The sequence below is a fragment of the Rhinichthys klamathensis genome, unplaced genomic scaffold (genome assembly GCF_029890125.1).
Source record: "Rhinichthys klamathensis goyatoka isolate OS25496 unplaced genomic scaffold, OSU_Roscu_1.1 h1tg000051l_1, whole genome shotgun sequence".
In the NCBI taxonomy this organism is placed as follows: domain Eukaryota; kingdom Metazoa; phylum Chordata; class Actinopteri; order Cypriniformes; family Leuciscidae; genus Rhinichthys; species Rhinichthys klamathensis.
In genome coordinates this window covers 2,193,108-2,216,211 of record NW_026606597.1, presented here as the reverse complement: position 1 = coordinate 2,216,211, position 23,104 = coordinate 2,193,108, and the positions used below count along the sequence as shown (strand labels likewise).

Sequence of the window (23,104 nt, the reverse complement as noted above, 5' to 3'; positions counted from 1 at the left end):
TGTGACAGAGAGGCTGACAGTCAACACGGCATGTTAATATTTCAGCACTTTCGGCGGTCTCTCCTCCACTCTCAAATCCGTTCCGTGTGTTTCGCACCTATTTTCTGCTGTTGTTTAATTAGGCGACTGATGCAGGATTGAGTTGCAGTGACACTGCAGCCGTGATAGAACATAGTCGAAATCCAGGAATCACAGAGAGTCTTCATTACAGAACAAGTCAGTTGTGTTTTTACGACGATATCGTAATTAATGGAAATTAAGTCTCAGCCGACAGTGGCCATGCTTTTGTTAAATTAACAACCCGCCGTAGCGACATATGGATATTTCTCAGTAAAAATGCACCACAGAGGAATTTTAATGTTGCTCATGCTTAGCATCATTTTAGGTAAGAGTATTTTTCTTGTCTTGTCTTTTATTTTCCGTTTCCTTTTTATTTTTCTTAGCACTTGTACAATTTAAAATGCCTGACATCTCTGAATGTTTACGGTGAACTTATGTTTTGTCATTTATCAGGGTGAAGATAATTAAAATAAACATTTGTGGGGGTTTTTACATTACAGTTGGCATTTTACCCATATTACATATAATTTAAATAGCAATAAAAGTAATGTATAATTTCAACAAACTCTGCTAATAATTTATGGATAACCTGGTGTCCATTTGTATAACCCAGTATTTTGATAAATGCATGAACACTAAGGTAGTGTGACCATGTATGCCTCTTCTTCAAAGGGAGTGCATGTGGTGACTCCAGAAAACCCTCATTACCCAAGACCATCATCAGACAGAGTGAGATGAGCTCCAGGAGTGAGGATGAATTTGAGAGGAACTTGAAAGTCCTGATAGAGAACATCAGATCCTTGTCAAGAGAAGAAAAGACCATGAGCAAAATGACAGCACCCCGTGAAAGAATCGCAATTGACAGCACTAACCTAGACACTTACTTCACAATATTCAAGAGTTTATTCACTATATACCAGCCAATGCTGATTGACAGTTTCATTGAAACTCTTCCTAAGGCTTTAATTTGTGTTTTGGCAGACAGACAGCACTGTGGATGGCAAGCAGATTTAACTAGTACCGTTTCATCTGCATTGAGTGAACAGATACTTTCTGTGATCTCCTCTGTTAAATCTCAAGCCTGCATGTCAACATCTAATCTGCGAATGGCAGACTCCTCCATTACTCAGTTAAACTCTGTTCAGGAGATATTGACAAATGTTTTGTCCTCAGACCTCCCGCTTTATCTGCTCTCAGAGAACTTTTTAGCCTTATGGAATAGTTTTATGGACATGACAATTCCACCTGTGATGTCCTTCGTGTCTGAATTCATGTTGAGTGCGCTTCAAACTCCAGTGGACTTTCTAAAACTTGGATTACAGTTTGGCATAGAGATCCCTACGCTAGACCAGAGTGAGAAGTGTCAACAAGGTGTGTCATAGGTTCAGTTTGGTTCTTCAATACTGTTTTTTTCTTCTTCATATGTTGGAATACATTTTTCAGTGCAATAAGTGATTCTCCAACTCTCCTTCTGTCTTTTATACGCAGGTGACCTCAAACAGCTTATCATGTGGTATGTCAGTGGAAGCAAAAATAGCAGTGTGCCGGTTCTTTTGCATTTCATGTCTCTGGAAGCCCATATTCCTGTTACACATTTGAATAAGAATATTACTTTACAATATAATGATGCATCATTAATCTTACTCTAAAATAAGAAATAATTTCTCAATTAATTCTGTCTTATTTTCTATATTCAGGGGCATGAGTCATAATGTGACCTGGTCTTTTGGACAATCACTTCTGGATATGTTTTTGGCTCCTGAATCACCTCCTTGCAGTTTCCCAGGTCCAGAATGCCAAGCCACAAGCAGCATCCAGTTCAGTCGTACTGGCACACCCTCAGTGGACATCCGCACATCCAGTCTCACCTGCGACCAACAAAACTTGAACCAACTCAATGAAACCCTTTGTGCAGCAATTTTAACAGCAACATCTCAGGAATCTTACGTCCTTTACCAGATGTGTCAAGCGCTCCGCACACTCTCTCAAACCGAAGTGACAAAGGTCTGGAGGAGCATGTGTCACATGATCCAAAACGTTGTCTTACCTCTCATGGAACCCTGCAGTGATCCTGCCACTGCACAATCAAGACGTATTGCGAGGTCCACCCTTAGCCTCAGTGAACTCCTCTGCGACTATGAGAACTGGACTGCCAGTGGTTCCGTGGACCCGGCTCTGATCACAATGTGCAGTGAAAATGATCGTCCGGCATTCATCCTTGCTGTGTGTAACAATGCTGAAGCTATGCAAGTGCTGGTTAGAAATCCCATTAATGCCTGGGTGTGGGAATTCTGCGCAAACACGTCAGACACATACATAGTGAACCTGTATTGTTCATATAACACGTGGACTACTGAAACCATCGACCCATCAATAGTGACGTTCTGCTGGTATAATGACATGGACAGATTTGAGGGGCTATTGTGTGACAGTACAGTCTTCTTTATGGTTGTGTACTCCAGTGAAGAAAACAACTGGCTTAAGCCCAATTGCTCTGAACCTCCTCCACAAATTGACATCAACACCATTGTTGCTCAGTCTTGCAAATACTCAGAATGGAAGAATTTAAGAGCAGTCACCCCTGAACAGATATCTCTATGTATCCAAAATGATGAGATTCGATTCATTAAAGAGGTGTGTGTCAACCACACGTTCGTCACTGTTCTTGTGCTTAACAGCGGGAATACCTGGGTAGCGCAATATTGCACTTACTCGATCAGCAATCCCTCCACGAGCCCACCACCGCTAAGCACTGAAGTCTGGTGTAACTACAACAAATGGACTAACATGTCTGTGGATCCGACTGTGGTTGCTCTGTGCTGGCAGTACGACCAGATAGGCTTTCGTCAGAACGTCTGCTGCAACTTGACCTTGTATGAGAAGTTGTCTCTTCATCTCGACAACCAATGGCTGATTAGAGAGTGCTCTAATAATGACACCACGAAAGTGTTGGCGCAGGTTTGTGTCTATTCAGATTGGAGCCAGCCTATTATTGTAGACATGAGCGACCTTGCTCTCTGTGCCGATCTTGATGCTGAGAACTTCACTCGGAATGTATGTGCCAATGTTACAGTTCTCCAGAATTTGCTGGCCAATTTAGACAACACCTGGTTATTGGAGCAATGCTCAAACCTGACTGCGTCTGGCCCAGGCGGTGGGGCTGGGAACGGGGGGAGCCTGATGGGTTTCCGCCCGGCTGAGCAGTGTCAGTACTCCAGTTGGGCTTTGGTCCTCCCGGATGCTGCTCTCCTCGCTCTTTGCTGGGACTATGACCAGGCCAACTTTATCTCCTTTGTCTGTGCTGACTCTTTCATGCTCACCCACATCACTCAGGAGGCCTCCAGCCTCTGGGTCGGCACTCTCTGTGCCACGTACACAGCTCCTCATATCGAGAGTCTAAATGGGAGCACAACTGCTCCGCCGTGTCTACCTAGGGAGTTAGCTAAGAGGCTAAACTGGACCTGCAGCGCAGACTTCAGCGTTGTCTGCCAACCAGGTGGCAGTCAAGTCCAGGGCCTTCGGATGCTGTTGCGCTGTGGGATAGAGATTCTCCAACCTCGCTTGGAGAATCTCATGACTACACAGGTGACATCAGTGGTCAAGCAGGCCACCAGCCTGTGGATTGTCCTGCTGTTGGCTCTAGAAGAAAGCCAGATGACCTCTCTGAGGGTGACAGAGAATATTCGGCTTAGTGTGCTGGAGTCAATTATCGTCTACATGGACAATGAGGCCAACTTTGACAAAAAGCGTGTGCTTTTGCAGTGCTTTGAGGTTGGTATTATTATTCAATGGCAGAACAGGGGATATCATTCATATCATTGTTTTCATTAGACCAGTGTTTCCCAAAAAAAGACACTGTGAACCAGTTCTGGAAGTTCTTCTAGTTCTGATTATTAATTAATCATATCCCTTACCGAGTTCACCACTATTTTGTAATTGACCCATGATCTAGCTCATCAACATGAGGTATAAGGTGTTAGCTGTGACACCGGATCATTTAAATCTCTTCCTTAGCATGTAATATTAACTCAAAGTCATTTGATTTGTCTCTACATTGGTACTATGATACAAATACCTAATCTATGTTGTTGTTTCAATCAATGTTGAGATGTCATTGCCCTTTTCATTTTACATGACAATATGGTTTAGATACCATATTTCCAGTTGAAACTTTGCATGTGTGTGTTTCAGAAAGTTCTGACCAGTCTGATGCAAACAGGAAGAGATGTCCCCACTAACTTTTTTCTGATCAAGGTTGGATGGAAATCTTTATTTGCATGTTTTTAATTAACTGGCTTTGTACTTTAATACTTAAAGGTGTTGGAGCTAAATTAATGTTTTACTTTGTCCGTACACAATATCCGGTTTTGTTTGCTGAAATCATTGTGAGAGTAACAGCTTGAATTACAGTTCTCATTATTGGTTTACAGGAGTATTTTCGAATTCCTCTATCTCATCTGAGATCAGTGCTCAGTGCAGCGGACATCATAATTGTAAGGGAGGTTCTGCTGTACTATAATAGGAACTATGCCACTTTGCAGGTAAACCATCCCCACTACTACCACTATCATTGTATATCAAATAAAACCGAGAGGGTACAAACGATAAAGTTACATACATTGATATAATTTAGAGTCTTTCCTCTTTTGAAGCTAACAGATGATTACCTGCACACCATGGTGTCCGTGCTTTTCCAAATACACCTGCCTAGGGATATTAGCCTGTTCCCTGACATGGGCCTTTTGTTGGCTCTGGCTACACCTTCAGACATCATGTCAATGCCACCGCTACAAAACAACATCAATGCGTGAGTGACACACCTACGGACCTGTTTAAAGAGCTTTAAAAGGGTCGTCTGTTGATCACACCATTCAATTCCTGGTATTTTATTTTTGTTATTTTGTGTTTTATTTATTATATTTAGGTGTTCAAGCACGAAGTGCTGAAAACCTATTGTATTTGTACTGATTTTTATTATTATTATTATTCTCCTGTAAAACGCATCGTGCAGCCCAAACCGTAAATGCTAGAGACTTGAAACTTTGTCAGATGGTAGTACAAAAATCGAGGAGAGCTTATCAAATTATGAGCCCGATTGGCCCATAGGTGGCGCTATAGCAACCAATTGCGCAAAACTGCTCATAACTCCTAGAACGTAAGTCGTAGACTCAAGTGTCTTATATCATTGGAAAGCTGGACTCCTGACTTAAAAAACGTATATCTCCGATTTCATTTCCGTCATGATAGATTTTCCGCCATTTTGAATTTTGTCAAAAAACGACTTTTGCAAACTAGTCCCTGATTTTTCGCCCGATCGGAACCAAACCAGTGCACAAATGTTCTGTGGAGTCTGAATATAAATTATAATCGAAAAAAAGTTGAAATTTCGATTTCCGGTCGCTAGGGGGCGCAAAAAGAACGTTGGGGGAGGAGGCTTTTTTACTAAAATGGCTATAACTCCAGAAGTAAATTAGGTAGGTTCACCAAACTTGGTACAGGTGTGCATGACTTCAATTTGAGGTCACAGTAAAAAAATCGCGACGATCGAACACTAGGTGGCGCTATAACATGAAAAAAACATATAAAGGACTGACCGTTAGTCTGATTGACCTGAAAATTGGTATGCAGTGTCTTGGTCCAAGGCCCCATGTATGTCTATGAGGACATTGGCATATCTCAAAAAACATGGCCGCCATCGACCAATGAAGTTTGAGCCCCTATGAGACGAGGTTAACGGAGGCCAATCGGAACGAAACTCGATGGGCATGTTTGACTCATAGCCTAAGAGGTCTGTAAGAGTTTTGAAAGAAATCGGCCACTAGTTGGCGCTAACGAGTTTTACGGCTCTGTAATCACGTGATGTTGCACACATCCCCCCAAAATGCATATCATTTGATAGATCTCCTCATGGTGAACAACTTTGCCTCTAGAACCATTGCTGTCAATCAAACCGTTCATTAAATATTCACGAATATGTTAAAAACATACTTTTGCGAACTAGTCCCTGGTTTTTTGCCCGATCAAAACCAGACCAGTCTAGGACAATTCTCTGGACTCTTTAGATCAATAATTATCAAAAAAAAGTTGAACTTTGCCCTTTGGTTCACTGTAACAGGGTCGTTTAGAAAAGGGGGCGTGTCAAAATACACTCAAAAGCCTATAAATCATAAATAAAAACTCAGAACTTCACAAAAATTGATGAGCACATGTGTCATACCATGGTGAGGAAGCATGCAAAGTTTCATGGAGATCGGACCATAGGTGGCGCTATAACTGTTAAAAAGCTTTAAAACCATACATTTCCTATGGTAAATTGCCTGTATTGGCTGTAAATTGTCTTTTCCATCTATGATCGTATACTTTTCATATCATAATGTTTAAAACCAGTGCAGTACAATTCTCTGGACTCTCTAGATCAATAATTATCAGAAAAGGTTGAACTTCTGCATTTTGATGGCTATAAAAGGGTCACTTCAATGTGTAGCCTTGACCGAGTGTGCCCGAAGCCTATATCTCTTCAATGAATGCTCAGATCTTATTAAAAACAACTCAGAACATGAGACCTATCACTCTAAACAAGCATGACAATTTTCAGACAGATCGGACAAAATTTGCCTCTATTACAGTTAAAAAGGGGGAAATTAAATTACCATTATGGCATATTAAGCCAATAAGTGGTATTCTACTGCCCCCTGCTGTTTAAAATAGTCATTTTGTCATAATGCTGACTATTATTGTTCTATAATTCATATTTAGAGTTTATATAATCAATATTTTAACATTTACAATCACATTTAGTCAAAATTCATTTTCACATTGACAAATGTGAACCCTGAATGAGACAGTTTAATCTACAATAGAATGTGTGTGTGTGTAGTTCCATGTTTCTGAATAAATCCATATGTGACATAACATCATGAACATGCATGCAAAGTTTTATGGAGATCGGACCATAGGTGGCGCTATAACTGCCTGTATTGGCTGTAAAATGGTCTTTTCCATCTATTATGTCAGTGTTTAAATGTATGCTACATAAAACTTAATGTCTTTTGATGCTTTTGTGCTTAACGGCCTTAAAGGCCTTAACTGCTTGAACACCGCTAAATGCTGCTTGCAGCTTTAATTTATTATTATTATTGGCTGTTTGAATTCCAAGCTTTATAAAAAGTGGGATATTGATATTATAATTAATGTAAATTTAATATGTTAATACAATTAATACAATTTTTGTATTTCTAACCACTAGAATATTAGTGTTAATTTCATATTATTTATATACTATTATAGTATTTATTAACATTTTGAATTAGCTTTTATTTTATATTTTCAGCTTTCATTTTAATTTTAGTAAATTTGTAATGTTTTTTGTCTTGGTTTTTTTTTTTTGTAGCTTTTTTTTTTTACTTCAACTTTATGTCAGTTAGTTGGCAAGGCAACATTTCTTGTTTTTGAATAACAAGTTTTTCATCTAATATTTATATTTTATTTCATTTCAGTTAGTGAAAAGGATTTTAATAGTTTTAATTAACATTAACTGCAAGATATTTAGGTTTTTTTACACATCATTCAAATTGTTTAAAACATCTCCGCTCTACTACTTTTCTCCAGGTTAAGCATCATTAACTTCAGCATCAAAAACCTTTCCCTGGAGCAGCAGCAAGCATTTGGTCGATGGTTCAGTCGGTCCATGAGCTTGCCCAACATGACAGCCGGCAGCTTATCCTTCATCAGAAACACTGGTAACCTGATCGCCTATCTGCCCTTCCAGAGCTTCCAGTACCTCTCACCTGCTCAGGTAACAGCCCGGACACCTTGCAAAGATACCTGAACCCATCTGGCTCCGGTTAACCCTCAGACAGTTCAGTTGGGTAAAATGCCAATGCTTGCCACTGGTTCATTCTAACAGACATGTCCTCGTAGTCTGTTTTCAATAAATAAACACAGAGATGCATAAATTAAGAATGGCTCTGTACTGGACATTGAATAAGACTGTGGTGCTAACATTTCCATATATTCATTGCTTTCCATATAAAAAGGACATAATTCTCAAATAGATTTAATATGAAATAAACGTCATTATAGATTAAAACGACCATTTAAGATCATATTTAAAATGATCATATGACCGAATGACTTATCTAAATGTCTTAAATTATGACTTATGGCATACTCTTGTGTTTTGTTTTCTTAGCTGCTGGATGGTTTGGATGTCTTAAAGAGTAACACCTTGGGTCTCCTCAAGCAGCAGTTCATCGCTCAGAGTCTCACTGGAGCCTTCAATAATCTCACAGTAGACCAGTTCAGGAGGTTAGCTAAATATGATATTGTTTTACTCCATTCAAATCAAAACAATAAGATTTCTTGTATTTTTCAGATTTGGTTCATGGAAATGCAAAAAAGATTAAGACATTAAGTATTATAGCACATCCATTTTTGTTTCCTCTCACACCCCTCCAGGTTAGGTAATCTGTCCTGTCTGGCTCACCCCAGCGAGCTGATGGCATATGCAGGAACAGAAGCCTTTTCAGTGATCCAGGACAACATTAGAACATGTGCTATCCAGGGATTTAGTGTTCCTAGCAATATGGTTAGTGAACATGGTCCAGATCAGTGGTCTCTTTAGTTATTATGGTCTCTTATATTTACCCTATTCTTTAAAAACGAGACCCTCTTAAATAATAATTCCTCAGTGGTTCATCTAAAATAGCCTCTGGTGTTTTTGGTTACTTTTCTTTTTGTGTCCAGATATCCAGCTTGGTCTGGAAAGCATCTGAGCTGCAGTCTCCCTCCAGTCTCTCTCCTCAGAGAGTCTCTCAGCTTGCCCCTTTTCTGCCCCTGCTGGGATCCAGCGTCCTGCAGCAGCTCACCTCAGCCCAGCTCATGCCTGCCCTCAGCACCCTCGCCTCTGTGCCTTTCACCCCAGCACAGGTACACCACTTACAGTATTAACATGCTCTCTTAAAAAAGTAAAACCAGTAACTTTATCTGAATACATATTTAGCATACGTCTTAATATATATATATTGTAAGTCTTACGGCCTGTTTACACCTAGAACGATAAAGATATAGTTCTAAAAATCTTTCTAAATATAAGTTCAGAACTATAACGATAACAACATAGAGAAACTATATGGTTGGAATCACTTTCAGAATGTTCTTTTCCAGCTGATGAACGATAAAAAGATTGACAGCCAATCAATCTTAAATGCTTGAGCATTTAAAGTGGTAATTGACAAAACTGCAGCACGCGCATAGAATAAACAGAACGATGTTGTGCGTTGGTATGGATGCTAATATAGTTACAGTGTCTTTATAGTTACCGTTCTTGGTGTGAACGGGTCTTTAATCTGTTTACTGTAAGTTTATTGTAAGTATAGCATATCCAGGGTCCAAAATGAACTTTTGCATCACCTGCCAATGGCGAATGAAAGTTTACAGGCCATAAATATTTCTCACCAGCTATGAAACTATATTTTGTATTTATTAAGAATATTTATTTGCCCCAACTACAATGGGAATATTGAGCTCTTTTTTTTCTAGCATATTTATGCAAGGAGTAGGCAAGGCAATTTATTTAGCGCATTTCATACACAGTGGTAATGCAAAGTGTTTTACATAAAAAATGATTAAAAAAAATATATGGTTATGACATGGTTAAAAAATATGGCTTATGAATGGTTATGGTTATAAAAAGGTTCAAAGAAATATAAAAATACAATAAAAAAGAAAAATTTAAATGAATTAATATGTATCACACACAAAATGAATTGTGACTGAGAAACTATCACAAAATCTTGATTTTCTTCCTCATATTTTCATTTTGGTTGTGTAGTGTGAGAAATATTCAACATTGTCACACAGTTTCATTTGAATCTTTCATGTTACATTGGCAAGAGTCAGAATATCATTCTTACAATTTCATCTATCCCATGTAATGTTGCAGTTCCCAGTAAAGCTGTATGAGCCAACTGGCCTGTAACTGTTTTATTTGCTTGCCTAATGCAATTTTTACTTGCATTTTGCATTAGTCGTGTTAATTTTGGACACTGAGTATACCCTAGTGGATGTTGAAATTAAGTAGAGGTCAAAGGTTACAAACAGGCCAGTGGGTTTAAACTCAAGGCTTTACAACAGATGGAAGACTGCTGTCAGAGGAGCCATGGTATCTGATATAGGTAAAGGACTGTGTCACTGCTCAACCGCTTTAATTATTTCTGCATGACCAAACGTGAATTCTGCATGTCCATCTCAATGTGCACCCAAAACATAAGGAAGGCAGAGGATGAGAGCACAATGGAAAAACAGAAAGCTTCAGATGTCCATAGGGAGTCTTTACTATAGGTTGAAAGGGAGAATGTCCTTGTATAAGTCAATATACACTCACCTAAAGGATTATTAGGAACACCTGTTCAATTTCTCATTAATGCAATTATCTAATCAACCAATCACATGGCAGTTGCTTCAATGCATTTAGGGGTGTGGTCCTGGTCAAGACAATCTCCTGAGCTCCAAACTGAATGTCAGAATGGGAAAGAAAGGTGATTTAAGCAATTTTGAGCGTGGCATGGTTGTTGGTGCCAGACGGGCCGGTCTGAGTATTTCACAATCTGCTCAGTTACTGGGATTTTCACGCACAACCATTTCTAGGGTTTACAAAGAATGGTGTGAAAAGGGAAAAACATCCAGTATGCGGCAGTCTTGTGGGCGAAAATGCCTTGTTGATGCTAGAGGTCAGAGGAGAATGGGCCGACTGATTCAAGCTGATAGAAGAGCAACTTTGACTGAAATAACCACTCGTTACAACCGAGGTATGCAGCAAAGCATTTGTGAAGCCACAACACGCACAACCTTGAGGCGGATGGGCTACAACAGCAGAAGACCCCACCGGGTACCACTCATCTCCACTACAAATAGGAAAAAGAGGCTACAATTTGCAAGAGCTCACCAAAATTGGACAGTTGAAGACTGGAAAAATGTTGCCTGGTCTGATGAGTCTCCATTTCTGTTGAGACATTCAGATGGTAGAGTCAGAATTTGGCGTAAACAGAATGAGAACATGGAACCATCATGCCTTGTTACCACTGTGCAGGCTGGTGGTGGTGGTGTAATGGTGTGGGGGATGTTTTCTTGGCACACTTTAGGCCCCTTAGTGCCAATTGGGCATCGTTTAAATGCCACGGCCTACCTGACCATTGTTTCTGACCATGTCCATCCCTTTATGGCCACCATGTACCCATCCTCTGATGGCCAGTTCCAGCAGGATAATGCACCATGTCACAAAGCTCGAATCATTTCAAATTGGTTTCTTGAACATGACAATGAGTTCACTGTACTAAAATGGCCCCCACAGTCACCAGATCTCAACCCAATAGAGCATCTTTGGGATGTGGTGGAACGGGAGCTTCGTGCCCTGGATGTGCATCCCACAAATCTCCATCAACTGCAAGATGCTATCCTATCAATATGGGCCAACATTTCTAAAGAATGCTTTTAGCACCTTGTTGAATCAATGCCACGTAGAATTAAGGCAGTTCTGAAGGCGAAAGGGGGTCAAACACAGTATTAGTATGGTGTTCCTAATAATCCTTTAGGTGAGTGTATGTGTTGTAATTAAATAAAACTAACAACGAATTAACTTTAATTAGGCTTTATCAGAATATTTGTTCTTCATCTTGTTTCATTGCTTTATAATGCACTGCCTGATTCACTCCCTATTAATCATTGTATTGTTTATTTTTTCAAAAAGGCTGGTGTTATCATCGACAAGATCTCAGCCAATTTGAGTGTAAGTATATCTTTGCAGTGAGGTTGAGAAAAGCTGTTTGCTCTGGTGTTTTTTGAGAAGATAGCCAATTTTCTAGCCCCTGTGAACGTACATGTGTGTGCCTGCATTTGAGATGTCAGCACTTTTCCTCAGCCAGCTGGCCCACAACCCAGCGTAATCAACTCTGGGGTGTTTCAAGGACAATTGCATTGGCCTCACACACACTTACACTGACCCGTCAGTTACTCTTTATAATTTACTTTGCATGTTTGAAAGTGCATGTAACATTTACTCATATGATCCATGTGATTTGGCAGTTCCTCAAGGTATAGGATTACACCAGGCACAAGGAAGTTATGAAGCGGCCCTTTGTATTTAGTGTCTAAGGTTTAAGGGAACATTGTGATGTGGGTCAGATAGGGTGTCGCTAGTGAGTGTCTTTCACATGTGTGACGTCGCTGAGCATCTGTTTTTGAAATATAGACTGCGTATGGCACATGTTAATTCATTTAACATAAAGCTAGCTACATTGGTTTTGTAAGGGATTTTCAAACCTTTTTGATGACAACAACCCCCAAATGGTGATGATCTCTTTCCGAGGGACCCCATTCCTAAAATATAAAGGCTGCTATACATACACATTGCTATACATACACATTCTAAAGTTGTTTGGGGTTGGCTTTTTTTTTTTTTTTTGGTTTTTGAAAAAAGTGTCTTATGCTTCCCAGGACTGCATTTATTTGATAAAAAAACACAGTAAAAACAAAAATATTGTGAAATAATATTAAAATTTTTAAATAACTCTTGTGTAAAAGTGTAAAAGTCTTTACTGTCACTTTTGATCAATTTAATACATTCTTTTTGGAAAAAAAAATATGTTAAAGGGATAGTTCACCCAAAAATAAAAATGAGTTGACAGTTGCCATCGACTTCCATAGTATTTTTTTTCCTATTATGAAAGTCAATGGGGTCCATCAACTGTTTGATTACAGACATTCTTCAAAATATCTTCTTTTTTGTTCAGCAGGTTTTGAACTTGAGGGTGAGTAAGTGATGACAAAATTTTCATGTTTGGGTGAACTATCCCTTTAACTGCTAATTAGGTATTTAAAAAATTGTCCCCCAATTTTTTAATGATAGGGTATATATATATATATATATATATATATATATATATATATATATATATATAAAAAAAACGTATTTATACTGTTTGAGAAAAGTATTACGTGTGATAATATAAAGATGACATGTTTTTAAATAAATGGCTATTATATTGCACATTATTAAAATATTATCTGGAAAATCTATCATTTTTATTAAGATGACAGTGTATCAAAGGTTAAGTCTTATTTCTTTAAAAAAAACAGTGCTGTCGATACAGTAAAATAATTGCAATTAATCTCATGATTTCTTAGTAGTCTCTAGAAAGCAGAATGAAAAAGTGTGTCATATTTGGTGAATGTAAAATAATAATAATTATGCATAGCCTATTGCATTAATATGTAACTTTAACAGCCCGTAAAATACATTTTGTAAAAACTTTTTTTCCCTCTCAAATTTGCAGTCTCCTGGGATTCACCGGATCCCAGTTTATGTTAAATTCTCAACAATACTAAATATTGTGTAGAAATATTAAACGTGTGATATTTTGTGCTCCCTCTTAGCTGGCTCTACCTGGCTCTGGCCATTTGTCTATGCTGGGGTCTCTTGTGAGTGGAGTAAAGGTGGAGACTCTATGGACTTTACCGTCTGATATTCTGCTGGAAGCTTTACCTGGCATGAGCCTTCAGACACCTGGGCTCACCCCCCCTCAGGTCAACACTGTCATCTGCAAACTCTGGGTAAGAAACTCCCTCGAACAGATATTTCCTTTAGGCTTCTGAACACAGACATCTCGGCTCAAACATGCTTATACTAGAGCATTCAGTTAAGGGAAACAAGAATGTCTATCGTATCGATTACGTCTATCGTAGTAATACAAATGCTGTAAATTGTTCTACCCCCATCTTTCAGGGTTCAAGTTCTGTGTCCCAGTGGATGGATAAAGTCAAACCTTTGCTCTCAAGCACTCCACTCCTCAGTGTGATTCCCCAAGTACCTCTACTGCTGGTCAGAGACGCTGCTGTAAACACTCGCCTCTGGAACACACAGCAGGTATGTTCTAGTCTAGTCATACACACATTTATCAACTACAATTATAGAACTTGCAAGGTTTTTGTAAAATTTTATATTATTTTAATACATTTCATATTTGTACTTTATTTTAAATTAAGATGCATTTTATTAAGTTTGACGTGTCCCATTGACTGTGGCAGAGATGACAGTGGTGATATCATTATAATATTTGCCTACTTAAGCATGATTGATCTTCTTCTTTTTACATCTATTTGCACAGTGAATTGTGATTTGTCTTCTCTTCCTTGTGTCCAAGTTTTTATGCTTTTGAAATAACTTCTCTTATGCTCACCAAAGCTGCATTTATTTGACCAAAATACTGTGAAAACAGTAATACTGTGAAACATTTTTACAATTTAAAATAACTTTTTTCTATTTTGATATATTTCAAAATGTAATATATTCTTTTGATGGCAAAAGATGAATTTTCACCATAATTACTCCAGTCTTCATTGCCACATGATCCTTTAGAAATCATTCTAATATGCTGATTTGGAGCTCAAGAAACATTTCTTATTATTATTAATGTTGAAAACAGTTGTGCTGCTTAATATTTTTGTGGAAACCATGATATATATTTTTTCAGGATTTGTTTTGATGAAATGCAAAGACAACGTAATGTTCTTGTTTTGGTTCTTGTGCTCAGCCGACAGATAACAAGACGACTGCTCTAATGCAGCATTTCATTAGCACAGTACCAAAACATAAAACATAACCTTATGTAAAACTTTTAACATTATTCATTTGCTGCCTTTCAAGTATTGGTTAGTATTTCCTTCTGAAACTACAAATCTGGTTCAGATCTGAATGGCGAAATATATTTTTTCAGATATAGTTGGTCTGATTAAAGTTGTGTTTGAGCATAACAAGTGTGCTTTTCATCATTATACTCCATTATCACAGATATCAGTACAATACTACAGTGTCTAATTACTGGTTTAATTATTAATAATGGAGCATAGGCTTCTTTGTTGTGTCTGGTTTAGCACACTAGACAGTATCTTCTGTTGTTCACTATCTGAAAATAAGATGGAAACCAATCTGAGTTGCTCTTGTACTGTCAGTCCCTTTTTTCCAGGACATTAAGCATGAAAGTGTTTGTCATCCCCTTTCCTTTTAAAGATAAGCTTACAGAGCCAGAAAGTCACTGATTTCACGGTTAATGTATGTATAAATATTGAACAGGTTACATTAATTGTGTCCCCTGACCTACCATCAGAACAATTCAAGCTTACAGTACCACCTAAATATGAAGCATTCAAAACAGCCTTAATATACAAAACATTTGCAGTGATGCTTTGTCATTTGTGTCTACAATGAAGGCTATATTAAAATCTTTAACCCATGATTGTTTTGTTTTTTTATTCAATAGGCTAAAGTTCTCTTTAAAGAGGCTATCTTCGCCCACCCAAGTCTCTCACAACAGGAATATATGTAAGTTTGGCCTTTATGTATTTGTGAGTTCATTTTGTGATTATAAACGAGGTCTACAACATGAATCATGGCACTGCTCAGTGAAGTACTGAGTGATTGTTTAAGTTTAGGGTTAAGTAATCATGTTCTCTCTCTCTCTCTCTCTCTCTCTCTCTCTCTCTCTCTCTCTCTCTCTCTCTCTCTCTCTCTCTCTCTCTCTCTCTCTCTCTCTCTCTCTCTCTCTCTCTCTCTCTCTCTCTCTCTCTCTCTCTCTCTCTTTCTCTCTTTCTTTCTCTCTCTCTCTCTCTCTCTCTCTCTCTCTCTCTCTCTCTCTCTCTCTCTCTCTCTCTCTCTCTCTCTCTCTCTCTCTGACATGAAAGGTCTCTGGGGACAGTGGCTACGGGGGTGAATTGCACAGACCTTAGAAGACTGTTCCAAAACCTGGCATCTCTATCTCCTCTACGTGACATTCTGACGTTTCTGAGAGAGCAGCCTGTGCCACTCCACCCCTCATTGGTATGCTAGTAAACCTACATTCAAATAAAAGACCTAAATGTTACAGATTTCCAGTTTAGGTTTCTTTTTTATTTTATCAAGTCCTCACTAAGGTCACTCTTATTTCATTGTTAATTTAATATAATATTGGATCTAGCAGTGCACAAACGGTGTAAATTAAGGAAAACACTCCTGCACTCTCTTTACAGAAGTTTCTTTTTAATTTCTGTACTACAGATAAAGTGTGTAACTGAGGAACTGTATGAGTTTGACTTCTTCTCAGAGTTACTTGGAGATTTGGGCTCTCAGATTGCGCTGTCACTTCCGTGAGTCAAGATTCAAACTCAGTTCAAATGGATTCACACTATACATATGCATATAATCATGTCTTCACATGTTAAATTTAATGTCGTTATCTAAAGGCTGAGCACTATTAAGAAATTTCCACCAGATAAGATGGATTCCCTGAGGAAAATGATGGTACAGGAGCCACATTTCTTCCTACTGCTTTCCAGCACCAAACAAGCTGTCCTGGTGGATAAGATGGTTCAAAGACTGGTAAAGACCCTTATTTTACGGTCAACAGGTCATGTATATATTTTTGTTTAGGATCTTCCCAGTTAATGATTCTGACAGGGTTAACAACCCTGATTCTATTGTACATTGTTGTTTAACAAGTTTAAGATATTGTGTGACCTGCACTTTAATAAAGACCTTTAATGCCAGTTGGTTAAGTATAAGTAGTCTCTTTAAATCTGTACCCAACCACTTTTTCTTTGGTTTTCTCATTAGAATATGTACACTGGCCTGTACACTGAAGAGGAGTTTCGTTCGCTAGGTGTCATGGCTACGTTTGTGGCAGATGAAATGTTTTTGAATTTGGATAGGAGCTTCTTTGTTGATGGTCTGGAGTTCCTACAAGGTTTCTGCTACAATGCCAATAAAAGAAACCTGGTGGCAGACATGCTAAAGGAACCGAGAACATTTGGGTAGGGACAGTTAAAACTTAAACCACTGGAACTTAAAATGACATCAAAACCAGAAATATTACATGCTTCATAACAATGAACTGGAACTGTTTTTTTCCACAAAGCCATGTACAAAACTGGACATCAGAGACACTGAACCAAGTGGACCGTTTCTTGTTTTTTCTTCCGAAGGAGATTATTCAACTCATCCCCTTAGTAAGTGACCAGATATTTCTTTGTGTCTGATATCATCTAAATACACATACTGTACCTCATGACCAGCTGACCAAGTATTTTCGATCACTGCCTGTCTGTGTTTTGGCCTGTCTACATGTGTCTTCAGGGTTTGATGAGCTTGGAGCGCATTGAGAGGCTGTTCCTGAGTCAGCAGAAGTGAAGTGGGAGAGAGGAGAGCTTGGTTCTCTGTGTCAGAAACCCTCCGAGCTGTTTGACAAGCAGCAGTTTGTACTTCAGTTCTTCCTCGGCTTCCTCAGAGTGGGACGCGCCACTTGTAAGTGCAATCTTCTGCCTTGACAGAATGTCATCTGTTTAAATGTGTAGGGATATAGTAATACAGCAGTATGGCATTTCATCTCACACTTTTGAACACTTAGCCCAGTTAATTTCATCTCTTCCTCTTTGTCTCTTAGTTTCTGGGCTGATCCCCACTTGTGAGAGCCTGCATGTGACACAACCTGCTGCCTGGAGTATTGATAGCCTTAGAAACATGCCACTAGCCGCATTTCGGAGGTGCTTGGAGCTCATTGGCCAGGATCCCTTTTTCAGTGCATTCCAGCTGTCAGTGCTCCTTACAAAGACCAAGGAGGTGCCTGATTTTTTTCCATCAGCTCATATGTTTCTAAATGACTCTCTCACAAGTGTTTTATATTTTTTAGAGTTGAGAGACATTTGATGATTCACATCATTAGACATATAGCCTCGTTTTGAATTTCTACTTTCCACTAATATGTTGGTGGTATTTAGTTAATGTTTGCATACCTGCAATGTAATATAAGTGGCTGTTTTTTTTTTTTTGTAGGTATATGGGATGCCTTCCTCTTTTAACTCTTCTGTAATCTCTCAGTTGGGTCGCATTGCCACTCAATTCTTACTTGACGAATTGGGCTCTCTTAAACTGTACGAAATTCAGTCAATTTCAGCTATGGGGGCTCTCAACACGTGGACCAGCAGACAGGTAAAATGTTGATGAAAACATTGCAAGTGAGCTGGGATGGCTGATACAGTTGCCATTTTTTAGACACAACATACCACTGATTAATATAAATATGCTGATTGACTTTGAGAACCATGCTGTTATACATTACTTCATCTATTAATGTACACTATACCTTTCAAATTTTTAGGGTGGGTAAGATTTTTTTATGTTTTTGAAAGAAATTCGCTTATGCTCACCAAGGCTGCATTTTTTAAATAACAAATACAGTGGTAAAAGAGTAATAATGTGAGATATTATTACAATTTAAAATAACAATTTTCTATTTAAATATATATATTTTTTAAATGCATTTATTCCTCTGATGGCAAAGCTGAATTTTCAGCATCATTACTCTAGTCTTCAGTGTCACATGATCTTTCAGAAATTATTCCAGTATGTTGGTCTGGTGCACAAAAAACATTTCTTATTTTTATCAATATTGAAAAGAGTTCTAATGCTTAGTATTTTTGTGGTAAACTGATTTTCTTTTAGAAATAAAAAGTTTGAAATCGTTTTTTTTTGTAACAATCCAAGTCTTTACTGTCTCTTTTGATCAATTTAATGTGTATAAAAGTATTAAATTCTTAAAAAAAAAAAAATCGGTAACGCTTCCTTTTACAGTCCTGTTACCCATGTACTTACTATGTACTTATTATAGTAATTATAATTACTGGGTAATAACTAGGTAGTAACCCTGAACCTACCCCTAAACCTACCCCTAACCCATGTACTTACCTTATATTAGCCAGTACTTTCTAGGTAAGTACACGTAAGTACTGTACTGTAAAAGGAAGCGTTACCAAAAAATCTTACTGTTACTGACACCAAACTATTGTAGTATACATGATTGACCTCTGTTTTGCAATTGCAGTTGAAAACATTATTCTCCACGGTGCTGAACTCGACCAGAAAGACTCCTAGCCAGTTAGACTCCAGCACTCTTGTGGCTTTGGGGCACATTGTGTGTGGGATAGATGCACCAGTCATGCGCAGTTTGAATCCAGTGGAGTTCAGGTTGAATTACCTAACTTATTCTAATATGTTTTTTATATGGTTCATATAATTACATTTTTTACTCTTGTGCTGAATGTGAAATGTGTGTTTTTCTCTTTCCAGTAAGGCAGTTTTGTGGCTGGGTCGTTTGCGTTTGTCCTGTTCTGAGGAGCAGCTGCAGGCATTGATAGGACTGCTCAGTCATAGCTTGACATTTGGACCGGTCAGCTCCTGGGGATCAGAGGTCTTTATTGAGATAGGAGCGATTGCAGGTACAGCTCAGAGCTTGTAATCAGAAAGTTGGCGGTTTGATTCCCACAGATATCACCATTGAGGCCTTGAGCGAGGCACTTTACCCAAGGTTGATCCAGGGACAAGCTAGGGAGTAGCTTTGAATAAATGTGTCTATTAATAGATTAACAGATATAGTTAATATAAGTGAATTATTAGCATCAATAGAATAAAGAACATTGTGCCTTATTTGCTCTTTTTTTTTTATTCATAGTTGCTGTTTTTTTGTCTATACATGGGGTTTTTGTGCACTTTTCCCCTTTCTGTAGCGGGGCTGCCTGATATAGCCATGTCTGCTTTGGTGAGGGAACAAATTGAAGGAATCACCCCACTTGCCATCTCTCTCATCCCAGCGGGCAAATTTGCAGTTAGTATCTCTTTTCTCTTGCTTCACCCTAAAGCGTATGATGCATGCAGGCGACTATTTGCTTGTGTTCATAGCTGCTATTGGGACAGCGCAGCACAGACGATGGGGCGTCTGAAGTAATGAAAGGGCCGATGACGTAATGCAAAGTAACCCAGGCTATGCTTGAAGTGCCACATTAACGTATTTGCCGGGCATAAACAAACCTCGTTACTACAACTATGAAACTTAAAGCTAACAACTTTCAGATGGCAGAGCAAATAAATAATATTACTACATAAAACAAAAAGGAAACCAACATAATCGAACAAAATTGAGTCTATATCCATGATATAAACACGTTTAAGACCACTAGATATAAATACGACTTAATACGTTAGATACACAATTTCAGCGGATTTACCATGTAGTTCATTGAGACTAACGTAATATATACTCATTTCAACCCGTTTAACAGATGCATTATTTTATAAACTGCTGTTAAAGTTACATTTTTTTGCCGCTAGGGGTCGCTAACCTCTTACAATAACAAAGGCGTAGGTTGATGACGCAGTGATAAGCGGAATGATAGGACTTGCTGTCATGCTGATGGATGTTTATGGATGAGTGGAAACATTCATGTTTTTTAATAAGAGACAGATATTCTATATATATTAGACAGATATGCTAATAAGAGACAGATATCAGCGCCACACGCGAGTCCCGTGGATATAAAGGAATAAGGACATTTAATTCTACCGAACTACCCACAAGTGCAGAATTACTACTCACACAGGTCAGTTTATTAGACGAATGAAACTTGTGAGGTAACGCAGCGCTGTTTCAGTTGGTCTAACGTTACACTATCATACTAAACAGCATTTGAGTGTGTTGAAAGTTATAATGTTATTCTATGCGTTAGTTTGTTGGCTTTATGAGACTAGCAGTAAGCTAGATCAACATTAGAATAACATACTGATCATTTTCTAACATTTCATCATGTTGAGCTATATAACATTGATTTGTTTCATGCTCACCTGTCTAATAAAGCTGTCAAGTCGTGACTCGTGAAGCTCTGTCAAGTCCAAGTTAGTCGTGGACGTGGAGCTCTCGGCATCTCGAAAACGCCACGCTGATATTAATCCTCGTTTTAGTTCTCCTTTTGTCCCAAAGTCTGCTTGCCATGATCCGTAATGTTTGAACGAAACAACAACAGCGTGAGCGTGCCGCTAGACATTACGCACTACGCAGTTGTCCACGTCTGTCGCCATGTTTACTATGGCAGTACAAGCGGAAACCAGGGATAATGCAGATATTGCGTCATTGACAGGCGACAAGTGAACAGGGATGGGCACTTTTTAAAATTGTGAATTTCTCTGAATGTACAAATTCTTGGAAACATTTAGGATAATGGAAGTACACAATTGTAAGAAATATATAACACTGTGCAAGTGGTTTTTTGATATTTTGATCCAAAATGTATTGTACCTTTAATACAGCCAGAACTGCAGCCGGTGACAAACAATAACAATACAGTGAAATAATCAACTAACTACGACCAATTATCTAGCCCTAAACATGGGAAAATGTTTCATCATAGCTTTAACTGCATTTTTCGTGGCACAGGAAGTTCAGCGTAATGTAGGTTATGTGTCAAACGTGTCAATCAAAATGTGACTGTGAAACAGACTATCCTTAACTAAAATGTTGCTATAGTAACCTAATATTAATTCTAGAAAGCCAATGCATTTGGCAATTGCAAAAAAATTTTTTTTAAATAGTCTATTCTATTCCATAATTAATATCTCCTACCACATTCATCTTGACTAAGGGGGCAGGATAGTCTGGTTGAGGGGGCAAATACTCTTATGATGTCCTCTATTTTTAAGATTAAAAGTATTTTGAAGTCATTTTAGAGTTGTTCTTACCTGGCGTTTCTACTTTCTCTCTTCACAGGTAGTGTTTAACCAGGCACAGATTCGTATGTTCACCTATGATCAGGCCATTGCTGTAACTGACGCCCAGCGCTCCGCTCTATCTCCAGTTCAGGAGACGGCCCTGTACATGGTGCTCAACCCCTGGGAGGACAAACCTGTTGATTTCAGAGGTACTTTCACTCCTGTTGTGAAAGAAGGAAAAGTAATTTTATAATATACAGTTTCAAAGTTGTATGGTTGATATTTGGATATTTTGAGAATAGTCACTCTCAAATGTTAAATGTCTCACAGTATTTGTGTATCTTTTCAGGCAGGTCACTGGGAGTTGCAGTTAAGCCCTGTCCTTTTCTCTACCTCTCCAGCATCCTGATAATGCTGCTGCTGCTGCTGCTTTCTCCTGCTGATCCGCTGGGATGAGTTAGGTCTGTCGCTGCTCAATTGAACTCTCCTTCCCAAATATGTGCAATATGATGGAACAGTTACACTTTATTTTAAGGTGTCTTTGTTACACTGTAATTATGTATTAATTAGTTATGTAATATAAACATTATGTAATATTTCAGTACTGCGTAATATTAAGTAACTACATGTACTTACTATAGGTTTAGGATTGGGATTTGGTTTAGGGTAAGTTGCATGTAATTAAGCATAATTTATAGTTATTAATACTATAGTAACTGCATGTAACGTATAACAATGACACTGTAAAATAAAGTGTTACCGATGTAACTTTAATACTGTAAATGTGTATATTCAGCACTTTTAAAATGCTGAATGTAATTTAAAATGGGTTACATGAAACTGGGGAAAAAAAGTACAAGAAGAATAACTCATGGAAATACTACATTCAGCACTTTATAATAGTTTGTCAGTCATGATAATGTGATTTTGTTTGATTGTTTTTGAATAATTGCTTTCTTGGAGATTAATGTATCATTCTAGATCTGTATTTAGTTTGACTTATACTTGTCTAGTTTTTATTAATATTATTTATTAACTTTTTTAACTGCTTTAGCAGACTTCACACAATGAAATGCTGGAAAAATATCAGAATGTGTTGTATTAAAGTAAAAACATGATTGTGAAGTGTCCTTGTTCTTTGATTTATAAACTCACTTATGCATTTACTCTGACTACTTATGTAAATCTACCTATTTGTCATACTATTTCATGCCACCTAATTTCAGACTGTATTGACTGCATTTTCATTTTGTATTGTTGTGCATAAATCAGTGCATGTGTTCTTGGAAATAAAGTATTACCAGATACATTATAAGGGGATTTATAATTATAAAACTATAATATATTTATACAACAACAACTACCATTATTATTACCACCACCAATATTAATAAACATAATACAATAACAACATATTATTAATAATGAAATTATTATTATTATGATGATGACCTGGCACATCGGGCTTGTAGAACAGTAACGACC

At 38.0% G+C, this 23,104-nt stretch overlaps 2 protein-coding genes across 2 annotated transcripts; both read left to right on the top strand.

The window, feature by feature from the left end:
• Nucleotides 1–231: 231 nt before the first annotated feature.
• Nucleotides 232–17,352, top strand: LOC130083022 (uncharacterized). Its single transcript, XM_056247987.1, has 21 exons — nucleotides 232–385; nucleotides 733–1,431; nucleotides 1,549–1,573; nucleotides 1,758–3,831; nucleotides 4,252–4,314; nucleotides 4,491–4,601; nucleotides 4,713–4,867; nucleotides 7,669–7,855; nucleotides 8,252–8,367; nucleotides 8,518–8,647; nucleotides 8,806–8,988; nucleotides 11,807–11,845; nucleotides 13,492–13,668; nucleotides 13,841–13,981; nucleotides 15,375–15,436; nucleotides 15,796–15,931; nucleotides 16,148–16,236; nucleotides 16,333–16,468; nucleotides 16,703–16,899; nucleotides 17,004–17,094; nucleotides 17,222–17,352. Exons 1-21 carry the CDS (start codon nucleotides 337–339, stop codon nucleotides 17,273–17,275), a joined length of 4,914 nt encoding a protein of 1,637 aa, XP_056103962.1. The 5' UTR covers nucleotides 232–336; the 3' UTR covers nucleotides 17,276–17,352.
• LOC130083026 (stereocilin-like) lies at nucleotides 17,280–22,455 on the top strand. The gene is made up of 8 exons (XM_056247991.1): nucleotides 17,280–17,389; nucleotides 17,529–17,704; nucleotides 17,918–18,073; nucleotides 18,966–19,108; nucleotides 19,211–19,359; nucleotides 19,648–19,745; nucleotides 21,678–21,828; nucleotides 21,969–22,455. Exons 2-8 carry the CDS (start codon nucleotides 17,606–17,608, stop codon nucleotides 22,073–22,075), a joined length of 903 nt encoding a protein of 300 aa, XP_056103966.1. The 5' UTR covers nucleotides 17,280–17,389; nucleotides 17,529–17,605; the 3' UTR covers nucleotides 22,076–22,455.
• Nucleotides 22,456–23,104: the final 649 nt, after the last annotated feature.